The 23,671-nt window shown below is 35.1% G+C and overlaps 1 protein-coding gene across 1 annotated transcript in view; it reads left to right on the top strand.

Annotated features, from left to right (window-relative positions):
- Positions 1-23,671, top strand: part of TTC29 (tetratricopeptide repeat domain 29) — a 138,635-nt gene that overhangs the window by 31,371 nt on the left and 83,593 nt on the right. Inside the window, exons 5-6 of the mRNA XM_010009002.1 lie at positions 12,774-12,986; positions 17,010-17,095. Coding sequence (XP_010007304.1) covers positions 12,774-12,986; positions 17,010-17,095 — 299 coding nt within the window. The remainder of the gene's footprint in view (positions 1-12,773; positions 12,987-17,009; positions 17,096-23,671) is intronic.

Raw genomic sequence — 23,671 nt, 5'->3', positions numbered from 1 at the left:
ATGTTCATTCTAAATGGCTGGGAATAATCTATTTGACTCTTTATTTGTTCCAGTATTATTCCAAGAATTAAAGTTAAATAAAATTCAGTTTCCCAGGAGGTAAGATACCACTTGCTTAAAGCCCAGCCAGTCACAACCAAGCCATTTTCATTTTGAGTGAAAAATTGTTAATTAGATTATTTGCCTGATACGCAATAGAATAAAATTGTTTAAGTTGGTGGATTTTTTGCAACCATTTCACTTGGTCCTTCAGTTACTAAAAAATAAAATTATAAGAAGGTGTATAAAAGCAAACTCTCTGTATTTGTAGCTTCGAAGGCTCATGCTGAGTGTGACTCACTGCTGTTATTGAACCGTTGCCTAAAAAAAAAATTAACATTTCCTACCTTTATGACGTGTTAAGCAAAACATGTTGAATGCTTAAATATCTCTAGCTCATCACAGAAGCACTTCAGTAAAGTCAAGAAATACAGTTTGAGATGCTCAGAGAAGGGGGAATTTCGTTTTTCTGCTGTAAAATATTAGAAACTTCAGAAGATGGGTTTCTTATTAACAACAGTAAGGAGAGAGAAATCAAGGTGCGTTTTCACTGCACAGAGTAAAGCTCCACTGAATCCGTAGGGCCTGGCTTTTGCAAATATTTTATCTCCACAGAGAGACGTGAAAAATGAAGCAGCTGAGAGAGTAAGTGTAGGATTTGCTTTGAAGACCACTGAGAAAAAGACAGCAGATGTATTCCATGCAGTTTTTATTTTCAGTGGGTGAAAAATTTAATCACAAGTTCTGATTGCAGAGAAAAGTATAAGAGCAGGTGCTGAGCTAGTATTGCATAAAATCACATGAGTATTAATGGTGTCATAAGTAAATTCTAAACATGTTGGTTTTGATATTAGAACAGATAGATACCGCTTGTAAATCAAATGGTCTTTTTTGGTTCAGTTTTTTATAATGCTTTAATCTAATTTGTTTGTGAAATGAGTTAGTCATATGCCCACTCCTATGAGGGTATATACCTATATACAAGAACAGATACATGTGTATAGACATGTATGTGTGTATTAATATATACATACAGGAATGTGTATCTATATATACACATAAAAGAATGTATGTGTACCTAAATAAATACAGGAATGTATGTAGATGTTCGAATAATACCTAACATTTCCATGATACTTTCATCTGATCAAAATAATTGTATGCATTTTAACTGCATTGATTAATAGTGCAGCCAGGAAGAATTTACAAGAATGGGGAGTGGGTCTTAAAGATGTTCACATGTGTATCCTTTCAGATGTAAATATCTTGTACCAGTTCTTCTCAGTTCTCTCAGCCAATAGTGTATTTTTTGCTGCTCATGCACGGATGCTGTCTATATATGCTTAGGGCTGATTGCTAGGGAGCATAAAGTTAAACATGTACTTGTAAAGATTGTTATTTGCTTTGGAAGCAAATCAATAAATTCGCTGGGTAATTTTTGTGTAATCAAATTTGAAGTTCTTTGGCTTTCAGCCTGGTCCCTGTCCTAAAGGCTGGATATAATCTGATGTTCATTAATCTTCAAAGCTAAATATTTGAGGTGTTGGCAGTGTAGACTTCAGTCATGCTATTTGGATGCAGGCGATGAGTGCTTGTCAGTACATAAGAGAAAGAAAACAGTAATAAGTGAGTATCCTCCTATAGACACAAGTGGAACATGCTGCTTGGAGCAAATGTGATTTTAGTCACAACTCCTTGCAGAATGCGATTTTAACTCTTATTTTAAAAATTCTGCTTGTAAAATGAGGACTCTGTTTACAAGTTACCCAAATGAGATGCTACTCATTGATTATTGTAGGAGTCCTCAGGTTATGATCCTGGAGGTACTCCATAGTTTGTCTCTCCTTACAGGGCTGAGAATAAATTGTTTCATTAGTTTGGCTACTAGTAATCTTCTCATAGCTATTTAACATGACAGTGTCACTTTGAACACATTGAAAGAGTCCTCATATTTTTCTGTTTTTCTCACATTAAATCCAGCATTACTTGTCATCCATGTTAACACCAGTCTTTGGGACAGTATCTCTGTCAAGAAAAATTAATTTTAAAAGATAATTTTACTTCAAAAAGCACATTCAAAGCAAAGGAATAATCTGTCATTGTAAATGTGTGCATTTTTCTGCATATGAGAGAGTAAGAAGATTATTTCAGTCTGTGACAGTTTTATTATACTAGTGTAAATTCTTCTACAGGTAATTGTGAGCTTCAGGTTTACGCTGTTGTAGCTGGCAGAAGAAACACAGTCTGAATGTACTGATAAACACCATGGCTAGTGCTAGTTTGCATTGGTTCTAACACTGCTAGTTCCTGACATGATATTTGAGTGTTTTATGTTTCCTCTTGTCACAGTTTGACTCAGGTCCAACAACAATGCTCTTGATCCCCTCCCCCTCCCATCCAGGTAGGAAAGGAGAGAGAGAACGAGGGAGAGACTTTAGGGGACTGAAAACTAAACTACACAGCTTTAATTAAACACTAATGATAAAAGAAAATATATACAATTATATACAAACGTGTTTAGGAGTGTAAAAAACCTTTATTGCCTCCTCCCACCCCCAGCAATTCCCACAGCATCTCCTGAGCTGTGAACAGTCCCAAAAAGTCCCAGAGCTGCTGGAGAAAGTGGAGAGTGATGAGGGTCAGGAAAGCTTGAGCCTAAGGGTCGAGGGTGATGGATGGAGTCCTCCCTGGACACCAGCCATGGACGGAAGAGAAGGGAAGAAGAAGCAGGAAGGAATTTGTCTTCTGTGATCTCTGACCTTCCTCTGAGCTTATGCAGATATATGGAATGGAATATCTCTGGTCAGTTTTGCTGTCTGTCTAACTCAGCCTCCTACAGGGGGTCATAGACCTCCCCGTAGTGTCTGAGCTGGCAGAGTGAAGGTGTGACCTGGAAGACCTAGCAGTTAGAAAAACATTCCAGCTGTTATCAGCCCAAGCTGGGACACTTTGCTACTAGTTAAAAGAAAGCTTATTGAAGGAAAAAAACATCAGTAAAAGGAAAAATAGCTTCATCCTGGCTCAAGCCAGGACACATATCAATGGCTAAAATCTGTCATGCATTAAGTGATATAGACATTAAATATATGCATCCCAGACTTTCAGGTAACTCACATCAGTTGTAAAATCAGTCCAGGGGAAACAAGGAATTTGTGTGAGTAGGAGCTGTTTAAGTACGTTGTAACTAAAGTAGATGTATTTATGTATTTTTCAAAAGCATAATACAAACATATCTGAAATTGTACTTGTTATAAAAGCAGCCATCAAAATCATTGCAAGTAATACAGATATTTTAATAAATGTGTGTATATGTACCTACATGTATATACACATGCACATCTATACACAGACATATATATGCATATGTATGTACACACACATTCAAATACAGCCAGTGCTTTAAAGCCAGTACTTCAAATAACAATATTTCAATCTTAATGTCAAGCAATACAGCATTTGTTAGCGAAGCTTGAGGATGAGTAATTAACATATCTGGTGGTGTTTTTCTAATACAGATGCATGACTGTTCTTTCCTTAAGGTACCTCCTTACAAAAAGACAGGCTATTGGTACACTGTGTGGGTGACAGTGGAGCAGGGAGAATGACTTTGAGAACTGTGGAAGAAGCACTGAAAATATCATGACTACAATCTTATATATATGTATAAATATCCTCACACCCTCAAATTATCTCAGCATTTACCTTTCAGGCTTTACCAGTAAACATAGACATGCACAGGCTGTGGTTGCTTTCCTGCATGAGTAAATTAAGCAGTGCACAGGGATGTCTATGAGCTCTGGAGCACAGACTAGGACTAAAATGGTGTTACTAGTCCTGCACATGCTTTTAGCTTGTGCTAACTTGGACTTTCCTGCCCTGCAATTATTAATGAGCACAGTTTGAAAATCAGGAGTGTTGCAGGGACTTTTTCTAACAGGCAGGTTGCAAGCAGCTGAGCTGTTTTGAGGTCTCAGAAAGGTTACTAGGAGACTTACCTTTCCATACCTGTTGGTTGCAGTGCTTGGAAATATTTCTGGATACCTTTAAAAAAGTAGTTTTGAGAAAGCATGTAAGTGTCACAGCAGAGTCCAATGAATAAAACTTTCACAGTGAATTCCAAATGTAAATCAGTGCCATGCTGGAAAATGCATGTCCCCTGGTATGAGATCTGTGAAAATTATGCCATTAATCTCAATGCAGTGGTGACTTTGAATTAGTCATCAGATTTATATGCTGCTAGCATATGAGATCAACAAAAGTGGAGGTAATACTTTTTGTGAAATGCTTTTTGACTGGAAAGATTAAAACCAGGCAGAACTAGTAAGAGAAAGGGACAGGATGCAAAGCAAGTAGCCATGTTAGATATCTCAGTGCTGATTCCTGTAACATACAGCTAATCCATAAACCCAGTTTCATCTGTCTTTGTGTGGGTTTTAGGTTACAGTTTGTAAAGAAGTCATGATCAGGGTCTCCTTATTCCTTTGTAAAAATAGGCTTAAACATTTCTAGGAGTTAGTCTTTAGTTAAGATGTTTTTCTCTGTCAGTCAGTCACAGACAGAAGTAGCCCTAAGTCCAGATAGATTCTTGGGGATGACAGGTTTAAAAGGTTTATTAAATAACTGAGCTCACCCTCATGCAAGTGAAAAATGTAGTTCCCCAATAGATTACACCTTATTATAACAGGTTTGTTACTAGCATTGATCTAGCAGGTACCATATTGAATTGATGTTATAGAAATCAAGTATGTTTTCATTTCAAAGTGGTATACTCTTAAGAAAGTATGAAAGAACCTTCTGTTAATACAGCATGAAAGCAAAAAGGGCCTGTAGAGTTCATTAAAAATATTCTCATATAATTATTTGTGTGTTTTTTAAAGATGTTGATAGGCAATGAAGATGTTTCAAATAAGATGACTCTGGGAGAATTCTGCAGGATTCTTATTTCTGCTTCTGAAAATACATACTGTGAAAATTAAAAACTTTCTTCATGCTTTTTCTTCGGTTGATTTAAATCATATTTGGTTTTAAGCACAGTGAAATAATAATATTCTTTACGGTATGTAAAAGTAAGCAGGTTTGCCAAAAGCCTCCTAGCCAAATTCTTCAAATGGAGAATCTTTCCATTCTGCTATAACACTCAAGGACAGGTCTGTATTCTTGCTTTGTAATGAGAAGCTCTTAAAAATATTCACAGCAGTGCAACACTGCTAATTCAAAACTTTGTAATTTGTGTTTTCCTTAAAAGTTTTTACACATGCAAAAAAAAATTAAGTCTTAAATTAGTTTCTCTTCCTCAATATTTGGTGATTGTCAAGTTTCTTTTCAATACATCCCAAAATTACTGAAGAAGTATTTCTCTTTGAACTATGCAAGACATAGTATCAGAAATATTTAGAAAAAAAACATTTTATGTACACTTGAATATAAGCTGTAGCACTCATGAGAACTGTTTATATACAATTGTGAAAATCTGAAGTCTTTTTATAATGTTTTCGGTATCAAATATTGCCCTGTTTGCTTTATGGGCATGTTCATAGGACTATGACATTTAATGAAGAGATCTTTTTAAAGTGTTGATAGCCATGAGTAAATTACACTATGTTTGATCTGTGTTAAAGATTCAAAGACCAAGGTCTTTGCATAGAACTTAGAATAAAAATGTAATTAGGTTACATCCCTAAAGTCTGATATATCTTTAAACAAGACTGCACATGAAACTTTATTAAAGCTTCAAATGAATTATTTCTTTGCTTTTTTAATTCTTTTTCCCCTCTCTTCTCTTTCATGTCTATTACTGACATTGCTGCTTGTATCTTACCTGTCTTTTCCAGGGTATTTTAATTATTTACTGCTTAATGAGTAGTAATGAAGTGAAGCTTCATTCAAAGCTGCCCACTCACAAATTTTTTTGCTTCAAAGCTTTGCAAGGTCTTGGACTACAGCAGCTTAACTGGCAGGTGTCATCATAAACTTTCCTGAAGGCCAGGTTTCCTTTCAGTAATTGATAAAGCAGGGACTGTTTCCAGAGGTACCTTCTCAGTGGGAGTGAGAGTTGATGAGGTTGCATGTCCTCAGCCGGTTTCAACAGTCTGTAGAAGTCACAGGTAAAACAAATATTATGAAGCTATTAATAAAAATACATCTCACTTTTCAGAGGATCATAGAATAATTCAAGTTGCAAGGACACTCAGCAGGTCATTAGTCCAACCTTCTACTCCAAGGATCCTTCTGAAGTAGATTAATCTACACAATAGAACAGCTTCAGTGCTGGACTGTTGCATCTGGAATTACATTTATTATTGGAAGCTGTTAAAAGTAAGAGGAACAGGGTAAAATTTCAATAAAAAGTAATCACTACCCAAAAAAAGAAAAATTTCAACTGAGGCAAGCATTTTACATGAATTAGCAAAAACAGTAATTTAGTCAGACTAATCTGCTTCAGTGTCACTTTCTGTATTTAAAAGATAATTCTCATATTGCTCTTTGAAATTAAATAGTAATACAACTTGTTTTTGTTTGGTTTTGTTCAGCTATACAAAACGCTTAAAGCCTGATAAACAGAACTGCAAAACTTGTACCATTCTTCGCTATTCATCACTGCGTTTTCACCTCCCTCCCCTCTCTGCTTTTGGATTTCTGCATATAAACAATGAAATATTTGTGAAACCTGAAGTGTGAGCATCCCACTGATCGTGGGCCTGCTCTTATTCAGAGCCTGGAGCCTTACACTGAGAGCTTCCTGAATACATTTTGCATCTTAGGTAGCCTTTGCATATAGAAAGCACTTTGATGCTTTGCAAACATGAAAGAAGTAGGTTTGAATGTTGTTGTGAAGAAAGAATTCCATTTTCTTTAAAGTGGGCATGTTGTCATTCAGCTAGCATTCAACATTGTTGGCAATATTCTCTAGATTAAAACTGACATATTTAAAAAGTGATTGTTTATATCATGTATAATATAGCATAATTAAGTTTATTTTTTATAATAAATCAGAAGAAAGCATCTGACAAATATTCCTTTCATAAAACATGTTAACCTAAAAAGATAAGGGAATTTTAATTGTAAACCAAAATTTTTTTGGTTGGTTCATTTGAATATGAATGTAGGATAGAAAAGTTAGTGGAGTTTTCATATGGGACATGTTCATTTGTCTTGTTTTTTCCTGAAGTTGGATGCTGACCTCATAAGAGGACATTTTTCATTGAAGTTTGCATGTGAACAAAGTTTTGCTTCATCAGTTTGTGCAACTACAGTGTAGCAAAGCCTTCAGAAATTCTAGATTGTATCTCAGACTTAAACTTTTGTGAAAATCCATCAAATCTGAACATTTTTTCCATAGTTAAGCTTGAAACAAAGAGAAGAATTACTGATACAATGTACTTTGGAACTGCACAATTTTATCTTGGATCTCTTCCACAATTTTTGTCTTGCTTTGGCACATGGCACATAAACCTAGGTTCCTGCATCTAAGATCAGTCACAGGGACTTCTGCACAATAAATTTTACCTCAGGAGTGCAGAGTGGTTCAACTATTTACTGAATTTAAAAAAGCCTTGTTTGATTCTTGTGAGCTTTTTTCCACCTTTTAACACATCTCTCTTAAAGAGTCAGAACAACCTCTGTAGATGGTGGCTCTCATTAGAAACTGTGACAGATTCTTAACTATTTCATGAATAGTGCTACCATAATTATCATAATTGAACATAGGAAACTAAAAGTAATACAGGAAGTTCAGGCAGTGAAACTGAAATGTAAGCCTGTATCTTTTAAAACAGTAATAACATTTTTATTTTTTTTCACCATTAACTGTTGCTTCAAGCAGATTTTATATCCACATTCTACAGTGAAATAACTGATTACAAAAGATGTCCTAGCTCTAGATTAAAATATACTATAACACACACAAAGTTTTATTGTTCCTTTAGGTCATTATTTTAAGCTGAAGTGGAATATTTTCTGAAATCCTCAACAACTGTTTACAGTTTAGAATTAACTGTGCTTTCTGATTAGACTAATGCTGCTGAAGAAATGCACCTAACAGACCCATCACGGTTTTGTGCAGTTGTTTCTGTGGCATTATTTTCGTGGGTAAATGTGTGAGTTGGTAAAAAAGGAAATCATGGGGCCCTCTCAGTAATGCTGAGGCATGGAGCTAGAACAGGTCAGTCACTGCATTTTGCAGATTGTGACATTTTAAATTACCTGTACACTACTGGAAGCAATCTGTGAACCTAATTAACATCTCACCTAATTAATGTCAAGACTGGATATAGGGAATTCTGGATAGTTGTGCACTGCCTTTATTTATTAAATACCACATTATTCAAATTTGCTATCATTAATTTCAGTATTGAAAACTTCAGATTTGTGTGCTGTTTTCTTAAGTGGGAGTAACTTTTTTTTTTTTTCTCCTTCAAGTAATCAATGCACTGCTGAATGAGTTCATTTTAATGCACTCAATCATGCCTCTAATGTTTGTAGCTTACGGGCGCAAGCATCAGTAATGCAGGAATGTTATATGGCTTTAGTTTGGGCCATTTCATAAAATATTCATGGAATCAAAAATGTGCATCAAAATAGCGGCTGGGAGAATTACATTTATGTGCCTGCTTTTATGGCAGCTTCACATTTAAACCCATTTGTGTTAATATCTAGTCAATCTTTCTACTTAAAAAAAAAAAAAAATCAAAATAGTGGTCTCCATATGTACCCCATTTGGTTTGATATCTATTTTGACATAACAAATGTATACTTTTGGAGTGGGTTTTAGGGAGGGGAATTATAAAGGAAGTTTTAGATAATGTAAAAACGTTTCTCTTCAGTATTTACAAAATTACATTGAGTTCTTTTGCTTGAATGAATAGATTTATTTTTTTAACTTCTAAGCAACTCAGTGAAAACAGTAGCACAAATCTTTATGCATACATATGTAGTTGCTATGAGAATGAGACTAATTTCTAAAATGTGATACTGTTGGTGGCATATATAATTGTTTAAAACTGATTTTTTTTTACTCCAGAAATTATATTCTGACAGTGTTTACCTCCCATATTTAAGTTAAACTACTGCTGATAGGGTTTCTTTTGTTATGTCTTGAACTACATTAAACAATAACATTTTAGAAGTGGTAGTGTATATGTTTTAGGAGTTATATTTCTGTTTTTTTAATTGTTTTATAAACAGAGAAGAGATACCAGAGATTCTCAGGCTCCACCTAGTATATACTGAACTAATTTCTGAATGGCAGTGGGAAAAGAAATATGCAATTGCTATTAATATTATTGACTGAAAATAGCTATGCTGCTTTGTGTAACATTTTGCAAATAGATTTTTCAAGTATACATTTCCTAGAAACATCTTCTGGATTTTTGTCTTGAATTCCTAAGAATAGCATAGAAGATACACTATGACAAACTATTCCAAGTGATTTTCCTACTCATTTTTCCTCTCATTTTGCTGCTCTTTTTTAAAATTTTATTTCAGTTGCTACGAAAAGTAATTTAAAACTTGTCACTGCTCAGGTGTCTCAGAAATGTTTTGTAATTGGCTTATTACTTTATTTTAATTTTTTCAAGATTTTCGGACAGCGTCTACTAATTTCTACATCTAATAGTTGCAGTAGTTCAGTGTTTGAAAATTGGAATGCACTGGCCAGATCAATTCCAACTGAACTGAGTCATGACAGTGACTAAACTTGCCACCACAACACTCCCCCCTCCCCTAAAACATCCCGCCCCTTCACTTTATTTTTCCACAACATTGCAGGTTCACATAAACATTATGATTTAAAGAAACAGGCTGGTATGTTGTTTGCCAATGAGAACAAGGGATTTCAGATTATCTTCATGGAGGAATGAATTCCAAAGTCTAAAGTGTTTAACCTTCCATGAATGTGAGAGATCTCCAAATAGCTAGTATTACTTGAAAGAGTCTTCAATAATAAAATTTATAGCCATACAAGGGCTTTCTGGTCAGGAATTTAATCTCTTCCTCATTCAGGATTATTTATTTATTTATTTTTGCTCAGCAGCATGTTTTTGGTGTTTCTTTGAGCAGATTCTATTACTTTTTACTTCATAATCTTTTTTGATAGTTCAGTTAAGCCAAATGTAATTTAGTTCCATTTGAATACTAACAAAAATACTATATTGCTTTTGTGTTTTGAAAGTTGATGTAGATGGATTGTTTTTGAAGAGGTTTCACTGAGATCTGGCAAAAAGGATGTCAGGTCACAGCTGTTATGGTTAGGTCAACTCTTAAGAACTATGGGGGTATGTGGAATATATGAGTTCAATTTCTAGTCTGACAGAAACTTTCTCAGGGGATATTGCAAGTGAGGAGGCATGGGTAAGAATTACCATACCTGGTAGTTCTAACAATCTAAACAATAGTTCTGATGGTTGCAAGCAGTATTTACTTAAATGATGTGTCCTGTTAAGAGATGACATTACTGAGTCATAGGAGAAACTCAGGTACTGTGTTTAGCTTCAGGTTATGCAGCCAGGTGGTACCACTGCTTTGTTTGCTGCATCCCATTCTTACTAGAAGTTTTTGAGTTACATGTGAATCAAACTCTGTTATTCTAAAGAATCCATTGCACATGTAGTGAAACTAGATCTCTTAAGTGTTTAATAAACTTTGAGGACAATTCCAAGGCAGACTCTACATATGCTTATCCAAGTGGATGAAATGCTAGATCGAGCTATCAACATTGAGTTTGAACTCAACTTTCCACCATTTATCCCAAAGCCAACGCCAGCTTCTTCAATTCATATCTTACATCTGGACTTAACAACTTGGATAACTAGAATTCTGTTGACTTCTGAGTTGGAGTTCCTCTAAAAAGTCAGATTCACTGGATAGGCAGAAACTCAAATTCAGTTTGGAAGTCTCTTTAGAATGAACAAAAGTTTTCATCTTGGTTTAGCAAGTCTGCATCTCTGTTTACTAAGTACTGTCAGTGAATACTTAAACAGCTCGTACGGGCCATGGTAATATCATTTTGCATTTCTTTTGGAAATAATATATTTATGGTTTCGTGGTTTCTTTTACAGGATCTGATAGCTACTCTGGCAATAAGATTTTTCCAATGTTTTGGGCCATCTCTTTGATATCAGTCCCTAACTAGAGTGGAATTGAATAAAGATTGCTGTCTCCTCTTCCACCTGGCACTTTTCAGCACTTTTTGTTGTACCTTCTGGGACTCTTACTTGAATCTTAGGTTACAGAGCCTTAAAATTATTTGTCTGTGAAATGAATTTAATTAGTTGTTTCTTTGAAAGAGAAGTTTCTTGTGCTTGTCAATTTTAGTTGTACTCATTTTCTTAATCTGAGAAGTTTATGTGAAAATAGATTTAATTCTAATGAAGTTAGGAGTTATGTTTTATATTGCAAAGTGTGGTTGTAAAAGGGTAATATATGCAAATGAAAAATCTAAATTAACTTAATAAGATAAATCTGTTTTAGCTGTTCCACTGCCTCTGAGTTGTCTGGAGGCCTGGGGAACTAGTCCCATTTTCTCTTGGAATGCTTAGAGAAGGTCCTTCTCCAAGCTTTTCTCCCTTCCTTTCCTACAATTGGGAAGCAACTTTTCTCCTTCCTGGTTGTTTTTTGCAATTTCCATGCAGGACTGTAAAAGTTATCTTCGAAACAGTAATCATTCCTTATAAATTATGTTTCAGAAGATGTGTAAACTGCAAACACAGCTAAACTAAACTTTAACAGAAGTAGCATTGATATATTGCTGATCTATGGGACAAGATTCCTCCATCATGCACACAAACTTAGAAAGGTCACTTTCACAGTTCTCCCTGCAATAGAACAGTCTTTGCAAAACAAGGTACTGTGACCAGAATCCTTTTTCTCCTCTTATGTATGCAAATATTCTCGTCTTACCTGCTTCCCAGCACTTTTTCTGTACCCATTATATATAAGGAAAAACTGTTCTCTTCTTTCAAGGGGTTTGGAATTCACAGTGTCCAGAAATCCTAGATTGCACATCTACACGGATAAATCTAGTTGAAGGCAGAGGGAAGGGAGGAAATACTTGCATATTAAAATGATTTTAACTTTATCTTCAAACTTTCCTACATTTGAAGACCTTAAAGTTTATTACTTCAGGTTAAACAATTTCTCTGTTAGTGGTTAATGCTTTTCCAGTACATTTGCTACACAAACTCACCAGAGTTGGCCTAACGATAATTATTAAATTAATTACTTTCAATTATAATCCTTTTTTTGTCAATTAATTTATTTGAATAAATGTGGTTCCTCCTCCCCCCATTTTTATACCTCTATTATCCCCATTTCAAATCTTTCAACACAGGTTTTCATTACAGCAAAAGAAGCTTGAGGAGCAGTTTGAATTGTGATTATTTATTCATAGATGTGATTTTGAAATATGAGATCTATAAAGACTATATTAATGAATCTATAATAGATGTATTTTCTAGAAATTTCTGACTTTGCATCCTTGGGATCACACATCCCCAACATTGTGAATCTACAAAGAAAAGCTAATTTAAAAAATAGTAAATTTAAATTACAGCATTGCTGTAAACTGTGAGATTTGGTGGTATTTTCCAGTGATCTGTAGGTTGTATATTGAAGATGCTTGAAAAATCGATGAGATTATTGGCTGCAACTTAGTTTCTAATGAGAAAACTATTATAGACTAATACATTTTTTAAATGTTGTTGATTACACTGATTGTAATTACAAATGATATTTTTCAGGTCGTGTTATGAAAGCTGCTGAGCATTATGAAGCATTTTATCAGCTAACAGAGGGTTTGACATGGAAAGTTGCAACAGGCCACACTTACAATTCACTGGCATGTGAACATCTCTGGAGAATTTATACCTTACTAGCAGACAAAATGCTAGAAACCAAAGAACACCAACAGGCCATCAAAATGCTGAAGAAAGCTTTAAGACTAGCAAAAGAAGGCAGGTGGAAAATAATACTTTCACATTCTTTTATTTGATGTGCATGCCATGATTTTCCCAGGGGTAGAATGGGAATTGTCAACTGTTTGGGTGATTATTTCCTGTTAAATTCAAAGACAAATGCTATCAATACACATCCAGATCTCACTAAAGCAGAAATGCATTCTTGCTGACAACAAAGAATCTTTTAGATTCCTGAAAGCTTTATTTCCAAAAAAACCCAGACCACACAACCTTGTGGGAATAATATTATAAAATGGTCAAATCTATAATGAGAAAGTGAGGTCAGTGGTGGAAGCTCAGCTCAATGAATTTGATTGGTTAGTTGTTGTTGATCTGGCAATTTTTGAGTTATATTATCTGCTGGATCACTACCTTTTCACACTACATGGTTATTTAGGACTTGCAAAAAACAGTTTTCTACCATAAGCAAACCAGATTTCTGCTGTATATCTTAATACACATAAATACTTTAAAACCTAAAGTAAAAAGTTACAGAATCATAGAATAGCTGAGGTGGGAAGGGAGATCTGGATATCACCAGGGTCAAACAGAGCAAGCTGTGCAGGGCTATATCCAGCCAAGTTAATAATATCTTCACATGTGGAGACTCCATAACAATCCTGGAAATATTTTCCACTATTCAAACACCCGGAAGTATTTTGTTGAGCCCATAATGGAATTACATTTTGTGCCCCTTGCCTCTTGTTCTGTCACTGAGCACCACTGAGAAGAGCCTGGCACCTCTTCTTCACACTCTGCCACTAGAAATTTGTACATATTGATGAAATTCCCCTCTGAGCCTTCTGTGGTCTGAATAGTCCCAGCTCCCTTTGCCTCTCCTCCAAGGACAGATGACCCGAGTTCCTTAGTCACCTCTGCAGCTCTTTTCAGGACTCACTCCAACACACTCTGCCTAATGCAGCCCAGGGACACCCTCGGTCACCTTTGCCATGAATGGCCATTGGTGTGTCCCATGGGCAACTTGTTGTCCACCAGGAAACCCAGGTCCTTCCCAGTCAATCTTCCTGCTCCCAAGTCATCCCACAGCCTGGGCTGCTGCCTGGGGTTCTCTGTCCCCAGGTGAAGGACTTTGCATTTCCCTTTCCTGAGCTTTACGAGACTGCCAGCAGCCCATTGCTGCAGTCTGCTGAGGTTCCTCTGAATGGCAGCACAACCACCAACCTGGTGAATCAACCATTCCTCCCCAATTTTGTTTTGCCTGCAAACACACCGAGGGTGCACTTGGTCGAACCATCTAGGTTGTTGATGAAGATATGAATCGGTGTTGGTGCCAGTGTTGAACCCCAAGTACAGCACTAGTGACTGGCCCCTCACTGGACTTCATGCTGCTGCTTCCAACACCTTGAGGCCAGCAACTCAGGAGGTTTTCAGTTTACCTTGCTGTCTATTTATCTAAGCCATACATGATCAGCTTGTGTATGGAGACGTTTTGGGAGATGGTGTCAGAAGATTTACTAAAACTGAGAGGAGCAGCATCCACTGCTTTCCCTTCATCCACCAAGCCAGGCATCTTATTCTAGAAGACTGCCAGGCTGGTGAAGCACAATTTCTCTGTCATAAATCCATGCTGAGTACTCCTGATTACCTTCTTGTTTAAGAAGCTTTGACCATGTCTGGGTAAGTTTAAAATTAGGGGACATTAGAATAGCATTTTAATGTTATATAGACTGTGGAATGTTGATCAGCTAGAAATACAGTGCTCTGGAGCTTTTCTTACACATGGGAGGGAACAGAAAAGAAGTCAAATCTTACAAGTTGACTTTATGAAAATACACATAATTTTCCAGAGTTTTCAGAAATCTTACTAATATTTGTTTCTCAAAGGATGTTGTTAAATGTCCCTTTCTGCAGTCCTAATTTTCCTAGATGATTATCATATATGATTGTTGGAGGGCTTCTCAGAGCTAGGATAGGAAGTCTCAAATAACCATCTTTTTCCATGCACAGTAATTCGAGCCTTTCATGGTGCTCCTTAAGGGACATATTTTGCATATGAATTGCACACACAATTAATATAGATAGAATAAAGCTTCCAAAAATGGGAGGAAAAAAATAAACTGTTTTAAATATTTTTTTTAAAAATAAATATTTTTTTTTCTACAAAGAAATGTCTGATGGTACAGGTAAACAGTATATTACAGCAATCTATATAAAGGTATAATTCAGTGAAGCCAAGGCAAGTTCCTAAAAAGAAATATCTTTATTAGACCAGCTCTTGGAAAAATCTAACTAGATTTCAGGCATCTAAGATTATTTTTTGCCTTTTTTTTTTTTTTTTTAAGTGTTGGAAAATAATTTCTATTATTTTTTTATTAGATTTTTTTTTATTATGTCAATACTAAAGAACACAAATTTCTCATCTTGCCTCATCTCATGAAAAAAAATATATAATTTTAAAACACATTTGAAATCTGAATGCTTTTATGTGGTAATTCTTGAGGAATAAACCAAGCTGGACTTCCGGGGCAAGAATTCAATTAAAAATCATTCCTTTTTTTATTTATTTTTTTTTTGCTTGTGAGGGTGTATGGTTGTATTTGAGTAAGTTTTTCTTTTAATTATACAACTAAATAACTGACTTTGTTTTTATGTGCAGTCCACTTTAGCTGATGTGTTTGGTGAGTTGCCTGTTTAGAACTTTTCTCTTGGGAGTATGGATCCAAATATTGATAATGCCAATACAGATAATTAGCTGAAGACAGACATGTTTACCCAAAAACTTCTCCACCTTTTTCCAGCTGCATTTCTTGATCAAATACAACCTTTTAGGGTTTTTTGCAGCTGTTGTCTATAATGCATGCTTAACCCATAGCTACAGCAAAACTGCTGCTCCTTCCTATTGCTGGTGGAAGGTGCTGGGAAAGAAGAGATTGTCAAAATGCATCTGATGCCTTTCCAAAATGCACTTTGAGCAGGCAGGTGTTCCAATGCCCTTACTTCAAATCAGTCACTTTCCATAGCTTCCTGAGACATGTAGCGTATGTCACTACATGGAGTGTACTTGCCATTGTTCTCTTTACATTTAAGCTTTAGAAGATGTTTTCAGATGAGTTCTCCAGTCCCCTTTCCAGAACCACAGCCTCTGTTTATGAAGCCCCTATTAAACAACTTAGTTAAACCTCTGGCTCTGGCTTTGGTTGCCATCTATCATATCCATTCTATCCTTCTGGACCATCATCTATGTTTATTTTGTTTTATGAGTTAGGATTAGCTATTACCCACTTTTGGTCTCCCAGACTGCTCTTAAGTAAGAAAGGAAGCATTCTATATCCTTAGCAAATTTTTACTTACTATTCCTTTGTGAAACTTTGTTTCTATGTCTTTTTGCCTCATTGTTTGTTAGATTAGTATTAGTGAAATAAAACCTGACAGGGAAAAGTGTGATACACTTCAGTTATCAACTGCCTATGAAGAGTTTTCTGTGACTAATGCTTGGAGGTATAAACTACCCCTTTTTTTAGCTATTCTATCCTACAGTAGCTTGCAAAAATAACAGTGAGAGTAAGAAATAAGAACCTGGTTTACTGATAGTTCTTTCTTGGTGTTTCACCAAGATTCACATTAGCAGAATGTATCAGTCAAAATAATTTGTGTTTCCATTTTAGGATTTATGATATACATCTGCTTTTCTTTATATATGCTATTCTATTTTATATTTAAATATATATAATGAGAATACTGTGATTTCCTGTGAGCACTATTGAGGATTTCATGATAGAGAACCTTACAGCATGTTAAAGTGGTTGCACTGCATTACTTACTGGAAGATATTTTCTCTGACTTTGTTGAACTTTCTTGTTTAAGTTTTTTAAAATCCACAGCCTCTGTTTTTAATTACTACTGTGCATTTTTGGAAGGAGATAAATGGCAAGACTAAGGAGAAGGAAGAAGTTACTACAGTATTTACATATCTGTGTGTTATTTAAGAACCTGCAAGAACTGTCTGTACTAATTTTGTTCAGATTACATGTGTAACTGTAGCTTTCATCCTTTCTTTAGGAGGTGATATGAAGTTGGAAGGAGAAGCTTCATATTGCTTAAGTTTAGCATATCATTTTGCTGGACAACAACAGGAAGCATTATCAGTAAGTTTATTTTAAAGTCGTTTTAGCTTTTCTAATGCCTTTTTCTGCCTCCTTGGCATCTTCTTAGGCATTTCTTAGAGTGAGAGACTTGGAGAGATTGGCTCACTGACCCTTTATAAGCATGTCTAGTTCTATAGACAGGGATCCATGTGGCTTAAGCAGTTATGGTTCAAATGAATTCCAGAACTGATGGAGTCCAGGTTTCTATGCTTAGATCTGTAGAAGTAATATAAAGTGACAATTCAGATTACATGTGACTAGCTTTCTTGTTCCTGTATTCAAACAGTTTTTATGTAGTTAAGGTTTTGTATGAAATACCAGTTTTGGTAACTAGTTTGATACAGCACTCATAAGCCAAGAATTAAAAATATATTGATTTATATTTTGAGCTTTTCAGAACATCAGGAATTTAGAATAAATATTAATTGCTTTTTGTATGAAAAGCTGTAGTGCTGATGCAATCCTTTCTGTTAATGCTTGAGTTCAAGCTTCTCTTCTCACATTCCCTTGGAGACTATGATACATAATAATTCTAAGACAACAAGAATTGTACACACAGAACTCTACTCTGGTAGGAGGGTTCCTCAAATTCATCGTAGGTCAGTGTAAGAGGAAAGGCAAGCATCAACTTGGTTTGTCTATGCCAGTCACCAGATAAGTCTCTGTCTTCCATGATCCTCTTTAAAATGTTGTGTGGAAAATTCATGTATTTGAATTGTTGCAATATTTTGAATATTGATTATTGCAGTTAATGAGCTGGATAATTGCTATTTCTAGTTCTCTTTGCTCCTTTAACTGCAAAGTTACCCAGTATTTTATTAGTGAATGTTTTATAGAGGTCATTCTTTGTCTTATTTGTCATGGTAGTGTATTTTTTTCAGAAATAGACCAGATGAAGTGACAGAGTAAATTCAACACCAATTTCAATATTGTTTGCTTGGCTTCTGCAGTGCAGGAAGGGTTCTAGATTTCTGTATTGAAATATCCTCTTAGATGCTTTTAATGATTTGTGACACAGTTTTTCCAAAAGTTACTGGCCATCTTGATACAATTTCTTCACAGCTGAAGCCTGTCAAAGTCTATAGCTGAATGTGAAAATATTTAAAAATTAAAAAGCTACATATAATTCTTCAAAATTGTATCTAATAGTTGCAACAGCAATGAGAATAGGATGATTGGTCTCTTTCAAGAATACAGGGTAACAGATTAGACTAGATTTATTTTTTTTTTACCGAAACTAGTCTGCTTTTTTTTTGACTGACCATAGTGCCACCATTCTTACCTGATCAACATTTCTTCTAAGTTTCTGAGAGTCACAGTAAGCTGTGTGAGTGATGAAGAGCAGCAAGATAAACAAATGTGCTAAAAAAAGAAGCCTGCATGCATATTTGTTCTCTCCATCACAGGAGAAATTAATTAATGAACAAGACTGCACAGTCTCCATGATATACAAAGGCTCAAACTGGCCTTGAAAGGGTCAAAAGTACTAGGTGTCCTGGCATTTTTTCTTAGGATCCATTTTGCTTACATTTTATTGATACTTCTTTCCCTTTGTTGCTCCCCCCTGCCAAAAAGTTACAGCAATAATTTGGAAGTTCCGTATCTTCTTGTCACATGCAGAATTTTTTATTTATTTTTTTTAAAGGAAGCTTTTAATTTCATAATGTACTACTAATAATTCAAATATATATGTTATAGGTAGTGCCTGTTGGTTTTAGTCCTACAAAAACACTGGACAGGTAAGGAGAGCAATGGGGGTTTTTTTGTTAAAAGAGGAAGAAAATCTCTGTAGGACAATACATAAACAATATGTTATGTTAAGAGTACTGAATGTTATTTTTAAAGTAATGACAGTACCAATACTTTTCAGTGTAAATAATGTAATGTTATATTATAATATAGTGGCATTTCCTAAAGTAATGGCATTTCCAGTTACATTACATAAGAAAGCTATGAAGGACTTTCATTCAGAACATATAATGTGTGTTATGGGTAAAATTTAGTTCCTTTTGTCCTTAACAGGGATCAATATAGATAGCAGTAAAGTACCAGTGGTTGACAGTACTGTTGAGCACAAGTTGTCTTCACTCTCCAATTAGAAATCATTGCCTAAAATTTACCCTTCTGTTCTCAGTTTAATGGTCTCTGTATCCAAGGGGAGCTCAGATGCTTACGGAGATGAAATCATTGCCTCCCATTCCCAGAGGGCTACTGGTTATCATTACACATAACACGCAGACAATACTGCTAGGAGCCAGTTTGCCTCATGGTAATATGTAGTTCATCACCAGCTTCTGTAGCATGCTAAAGAGGTCTTGCCACACAGCTTGGGACTATTCGAGTGTAGACTCAGGGGTCTCAGCAGTTATTTTCCTGCTTTGCATCAGTTTTCATCTTCTTTATCCTTTTGTGCTGTGGTCCACCTCAGGCAGTCTCCTTCTAGGGGAATCTGAAAGGAGCAGCTGTTACAGATACCGTTTCCTCCAATTGTTGCCACTTGGTTCCTTTTGCTGTTCAGTGTGCTACTCCCTCCCCCAACAGGCACACACAGCAGCATGCATATAAACTTGTTTCTCTTTCATTCACGTCTTCTAGCAGAGTGGAGAAGCATATGTTCAAAATATTCATTATCTGATGCAGTAATTAAAGGTTGAAATGATTAAGCTGCAGCCTATTACATAAAAAATATGCAGTTGCTTTGTATCAAATGGGCTAGTTTTGTTGGAGAGGGTTTTTTATTTGGTAGGCACTTGATATATAATCTAAAATAATTTGATTTGTTGTAGAATCTGTTTAAATTGATTTAATCATATTTGATATATACAATTGACTTCAGCGAACCTATTCAGATATAAAAACAGAAGTGTGTGCAAGTTTAAAAGCCCAAGAACTAATTACATTCAATAGCAGTGTGGTATGTTAATAATATTTTTCCTGTCATCTGGTTTATAATCAAGTCTAATGGCTTTTCCACAAAATATAACACAAAAAATTAATAGTTCACATTATATAGATTTTATCCTAAACATCATATCTTTACCAGGGAGAGTTCTCCATCTAGGCTAATTTTAAAGTAAAAGTTACTGTTACTTGTTTTCTTCAGACTTGTATAACAAGCTAAGTAGTAAGTGAAACACTTCTGTTTTATTAGATATCTTGTATAAGGTATTGTAATCTAATGCTTGATGTGGGAATATATATTTTTTTAACTGGGCTTTCAAGAATGCTTCAAAGATTTGGACTCCAAGGGTTTTTTCTCTTTCAACTAGAGTTGCATCCCAAATCATTAGGAAAATTCCAGTCTTCGTCCCTAGTCTGAGTATTATTTTTTTCTGTCTTCCTTTATTTTGGATATTGAATCTTGTGTTTCAGTTAAGTTACGTGTTTAAATAATAGAGACAGTGTTCATGAGTACTTAGACTCATGCCAAAATAAATGTGGTAATTTATGACATAATGCTGTGTGCATGAATAGCAAGACTTACGATATACAAGCCACAGGCACAAAATTATCAAGAAAATTTATGAACTTGCAAAGACATCTTCACATTCAAAATGACCTTATTAAAGTAATTAGAGGTGATTTATGACCATAAAGTTAATGTCGGAAAAAGTCCATGTCAAAATAACTGAAAATTTTGTCTCAACTCATGCAGCTAGAGAGAATAGAGAGAATTTATCTGGGATGAAGACATCTGAAATTAACATGGACAGTATATTTTAACAAATTATGTCTATTATATCTACTTATATGGATTATACCCATATGTATGTATGAATTTGGTGAATCAAGGGGGATCTTAGCAAGTAAAGAACTCCAAAAGGTAGACTGAATGTTATCTTCTTTTCTCCCAAACATTGTGAAAGGTCTTTGAGCAGAATGAGCATCATTCCCTTGAGATTTGCTTACTATTCTAGAAGGCTGAACTTCAAGACACTTTTCTGCCAATGGTGTCTGGGTAGACCACTGAGCTTAGGTTTGAGCTTTCATTACTGCTACTACAAAAAGAAACACTTAAATGGAGACTCACAAAACACATCAAAATATACTATTCAATGGAAATTATTTTAAACTTCTTTCTTTTAAATCAGCTAGATTGCCCTTTATTCTTCTGGAAGTGGTATTCAGCCATTTGTAATGAAGTATAACATTTTCAGCTTAACAAATGGCTGTCATGTGCTTGAAAAAAACATCTTAGCATGCTAGTTTAAGAAAAGGTCTCATAATTCCTAGAGGCTTGACTTCTATTGAAGCAATTTTTACATTGTTCTTAAAACTCTACTCATATAGTCAGTTTCTATTTTTCGTATTTGAGGGATAAAAAAACAGACAAAACTCTGAGTGATCTTTGAAGGTGGGGACTTCCAATTGATTTGACTGTTACAATGGATTATATACAAAGAAAAGGTTTCTTCTTGAAGGTCTAGAATTAGAGAACCAATTGAGAAACTGTTTAAATTTCACATTTATGCAAGATGCCACTGCTACCAGGCATTGGTGAAGACAGTACAAACAAAATTAGGTGAGATTAGTACAGATAGTGACTTTTGTTCTAACAAAATGTACCGGCTTAAATACTGATGGAACAAAGAAATGAGAAATTATTTATGTTGAGAATCTTAAAGAAAAGACCTGAAACTTCAGGAGTTAGTGTCTGATCATTCAATTAATTTTTTGTTGCTAATTTAGCACTTAATTCTTAAAGTAAAAGGAAGATCTAACTTTTTATTTGGATATAAAAGTTAACAGTCTCTTACTGAAGGAAAGATTTCTTCTGTTGGTTTAATTTAGAGAATAATTTTCCTATCTTAGCCAGTTTCTTGTAAACCGGGGAGGGGGGTAGGAGGGTTGGGGGCAGCAGGGGGGAAGAAACCCAAAACAGAGAAAGTGTTCTGAGGAGCCCTGAGATAGAATGACTGTTTTCCTTCAGTATTTTTTTGTATACCACACTGATTTGCATCTTGGTCATATGATGTCCCCTACAATTCCCTTGGAATAGGGTATTATTTTCCTTTCTAGTCTTTGGTTCAAATTACATTTCATTTGGTGAATGGCATCAGAATAACTCCCCTCAGTAAAATGGATTTTTGTCAAGATAAATATACCACAAGAATACCCTTTATAAGAAAACACTCTTAAATGCAGTGGTGCTGTACAATTACAGTAGTCAAGTTATACAATAATTATAAAGCATGAGACAAAAAAATATTAAATATCTTTTAAAAATCTATTACTTGATTACAAGTAAATCAGGTTATCAAATTCCATGTTTTCCCGTTACAACAATGAAAATAAATGCTCTAGTGACTTGTTGATAACAACCTTACTTTTCAGGAGTCTCATGTTTCATAAAACTGCCTACCAAAACACTATAAATGGGTGAACTTTCATCTCATTCATTAGAATTTTAAATTTAAATTATTCATGCATCTCAAAAGAACAAGACAACTGTAGTGAGCTGTGGATTTTACTGCACGTTCCCTCAGACAAATCTATAGCACCTTTTCAGAATTTTAGGACTATGTGACCACTGGTATTTTCAAGAATCTGAATACAAGTTAGTGACAAAAAGCTTAAAACCCCAATTCTGGGGGCTATGCATGGAGGACATTGGGGGTTTTTTGTGGTTTGTTTTTTATTTCCAAACAGTAGGAAATTTGCTGGGTTTATATATGTTCATAAGGTTCATGGAGGGTTACTTAAAGTATTTATGTTAAAAATCCTGAATTTAGATGTCATACTATTTAACATATCAAATGTGGCTTCCCAAACTTCAAACTTTTTTGTTAAGATTTTGATTCAAAATATACAAAATCACAAGTTTTATTATTACCTTATACAGACAAGCCCTTGCACACACACACAGTGAATTTGCAAAAGAACTAGAGGGGGCTGCAGTGTGATATTAAATGTATGAATGAACCATTTCCATGAAATTGGTGCTGGCTGTTATGTTAGAACTCAAAAGAAGCGATTTGTCCATTACTGGAGTTTTGTTTAGCTCTTATATGTTGAAACATTGAGAACAAAGCCATAAAAACTCCTTAAACTGCTTTGCAAGGGGAGAAAAGTATTTTTGCATTGATTTTTCACCAAGGGACAGAGGGCAAAGCAATCATGGAGCCTTCACTCTGGTCCTACCTTTTTGGTACTGCTGTTGGGGTGGAAAAATCTCTGCTATTCTCTGCTAGGGATGGCCAGTGGAGATGGTTCTTCCTTGTGCTTTCCCAGGCAAAGTAGGAGCCAGATTGTGATCACAGATAGACAGTCTCTGTTTTATGGGATATAAGGTTAAAATTCGTCCACTTGCCCTGACTGAGGTTTCTAAAGCTGTCTTCTGTCAGTTAGAAGTTGTGATTTAGGCAGAAATCTTCTACTTATTGTATTGAAACTTTTTTTAGAGGTGCTAATAAAATATACTTCTTTTTTTTTTTTTTCTTTTTTTTTTTAAATAACTGTTGATACACAAGTTTCCACTCACTTCACTCCCACAAGCTAGGAACAAAAAAGACAAAGCAGTACCACTGTATGTTAGAGAGGTTATTTAATTTAGACTATATTAGACTTGTAGCTTAG

This window comes from Chaetura pelagica, unplaced genomic scaffold (assembly GCF_000747805.2).
Source record: "Chaetura pelagica isolate M959 unplaced genomic scaffold, ChaPel_1.0 scaffold221, whole genome shotgun sequence".
Lineage (NCBI taxonomy): Eukaryota > Metazoa > Chordata > Aves > Apodiformes > Apodidae > Chaetura > Chaetura pelagica.
This window is presented reverse-complemented; position numbering and strand designations above follow the sequence as displayed.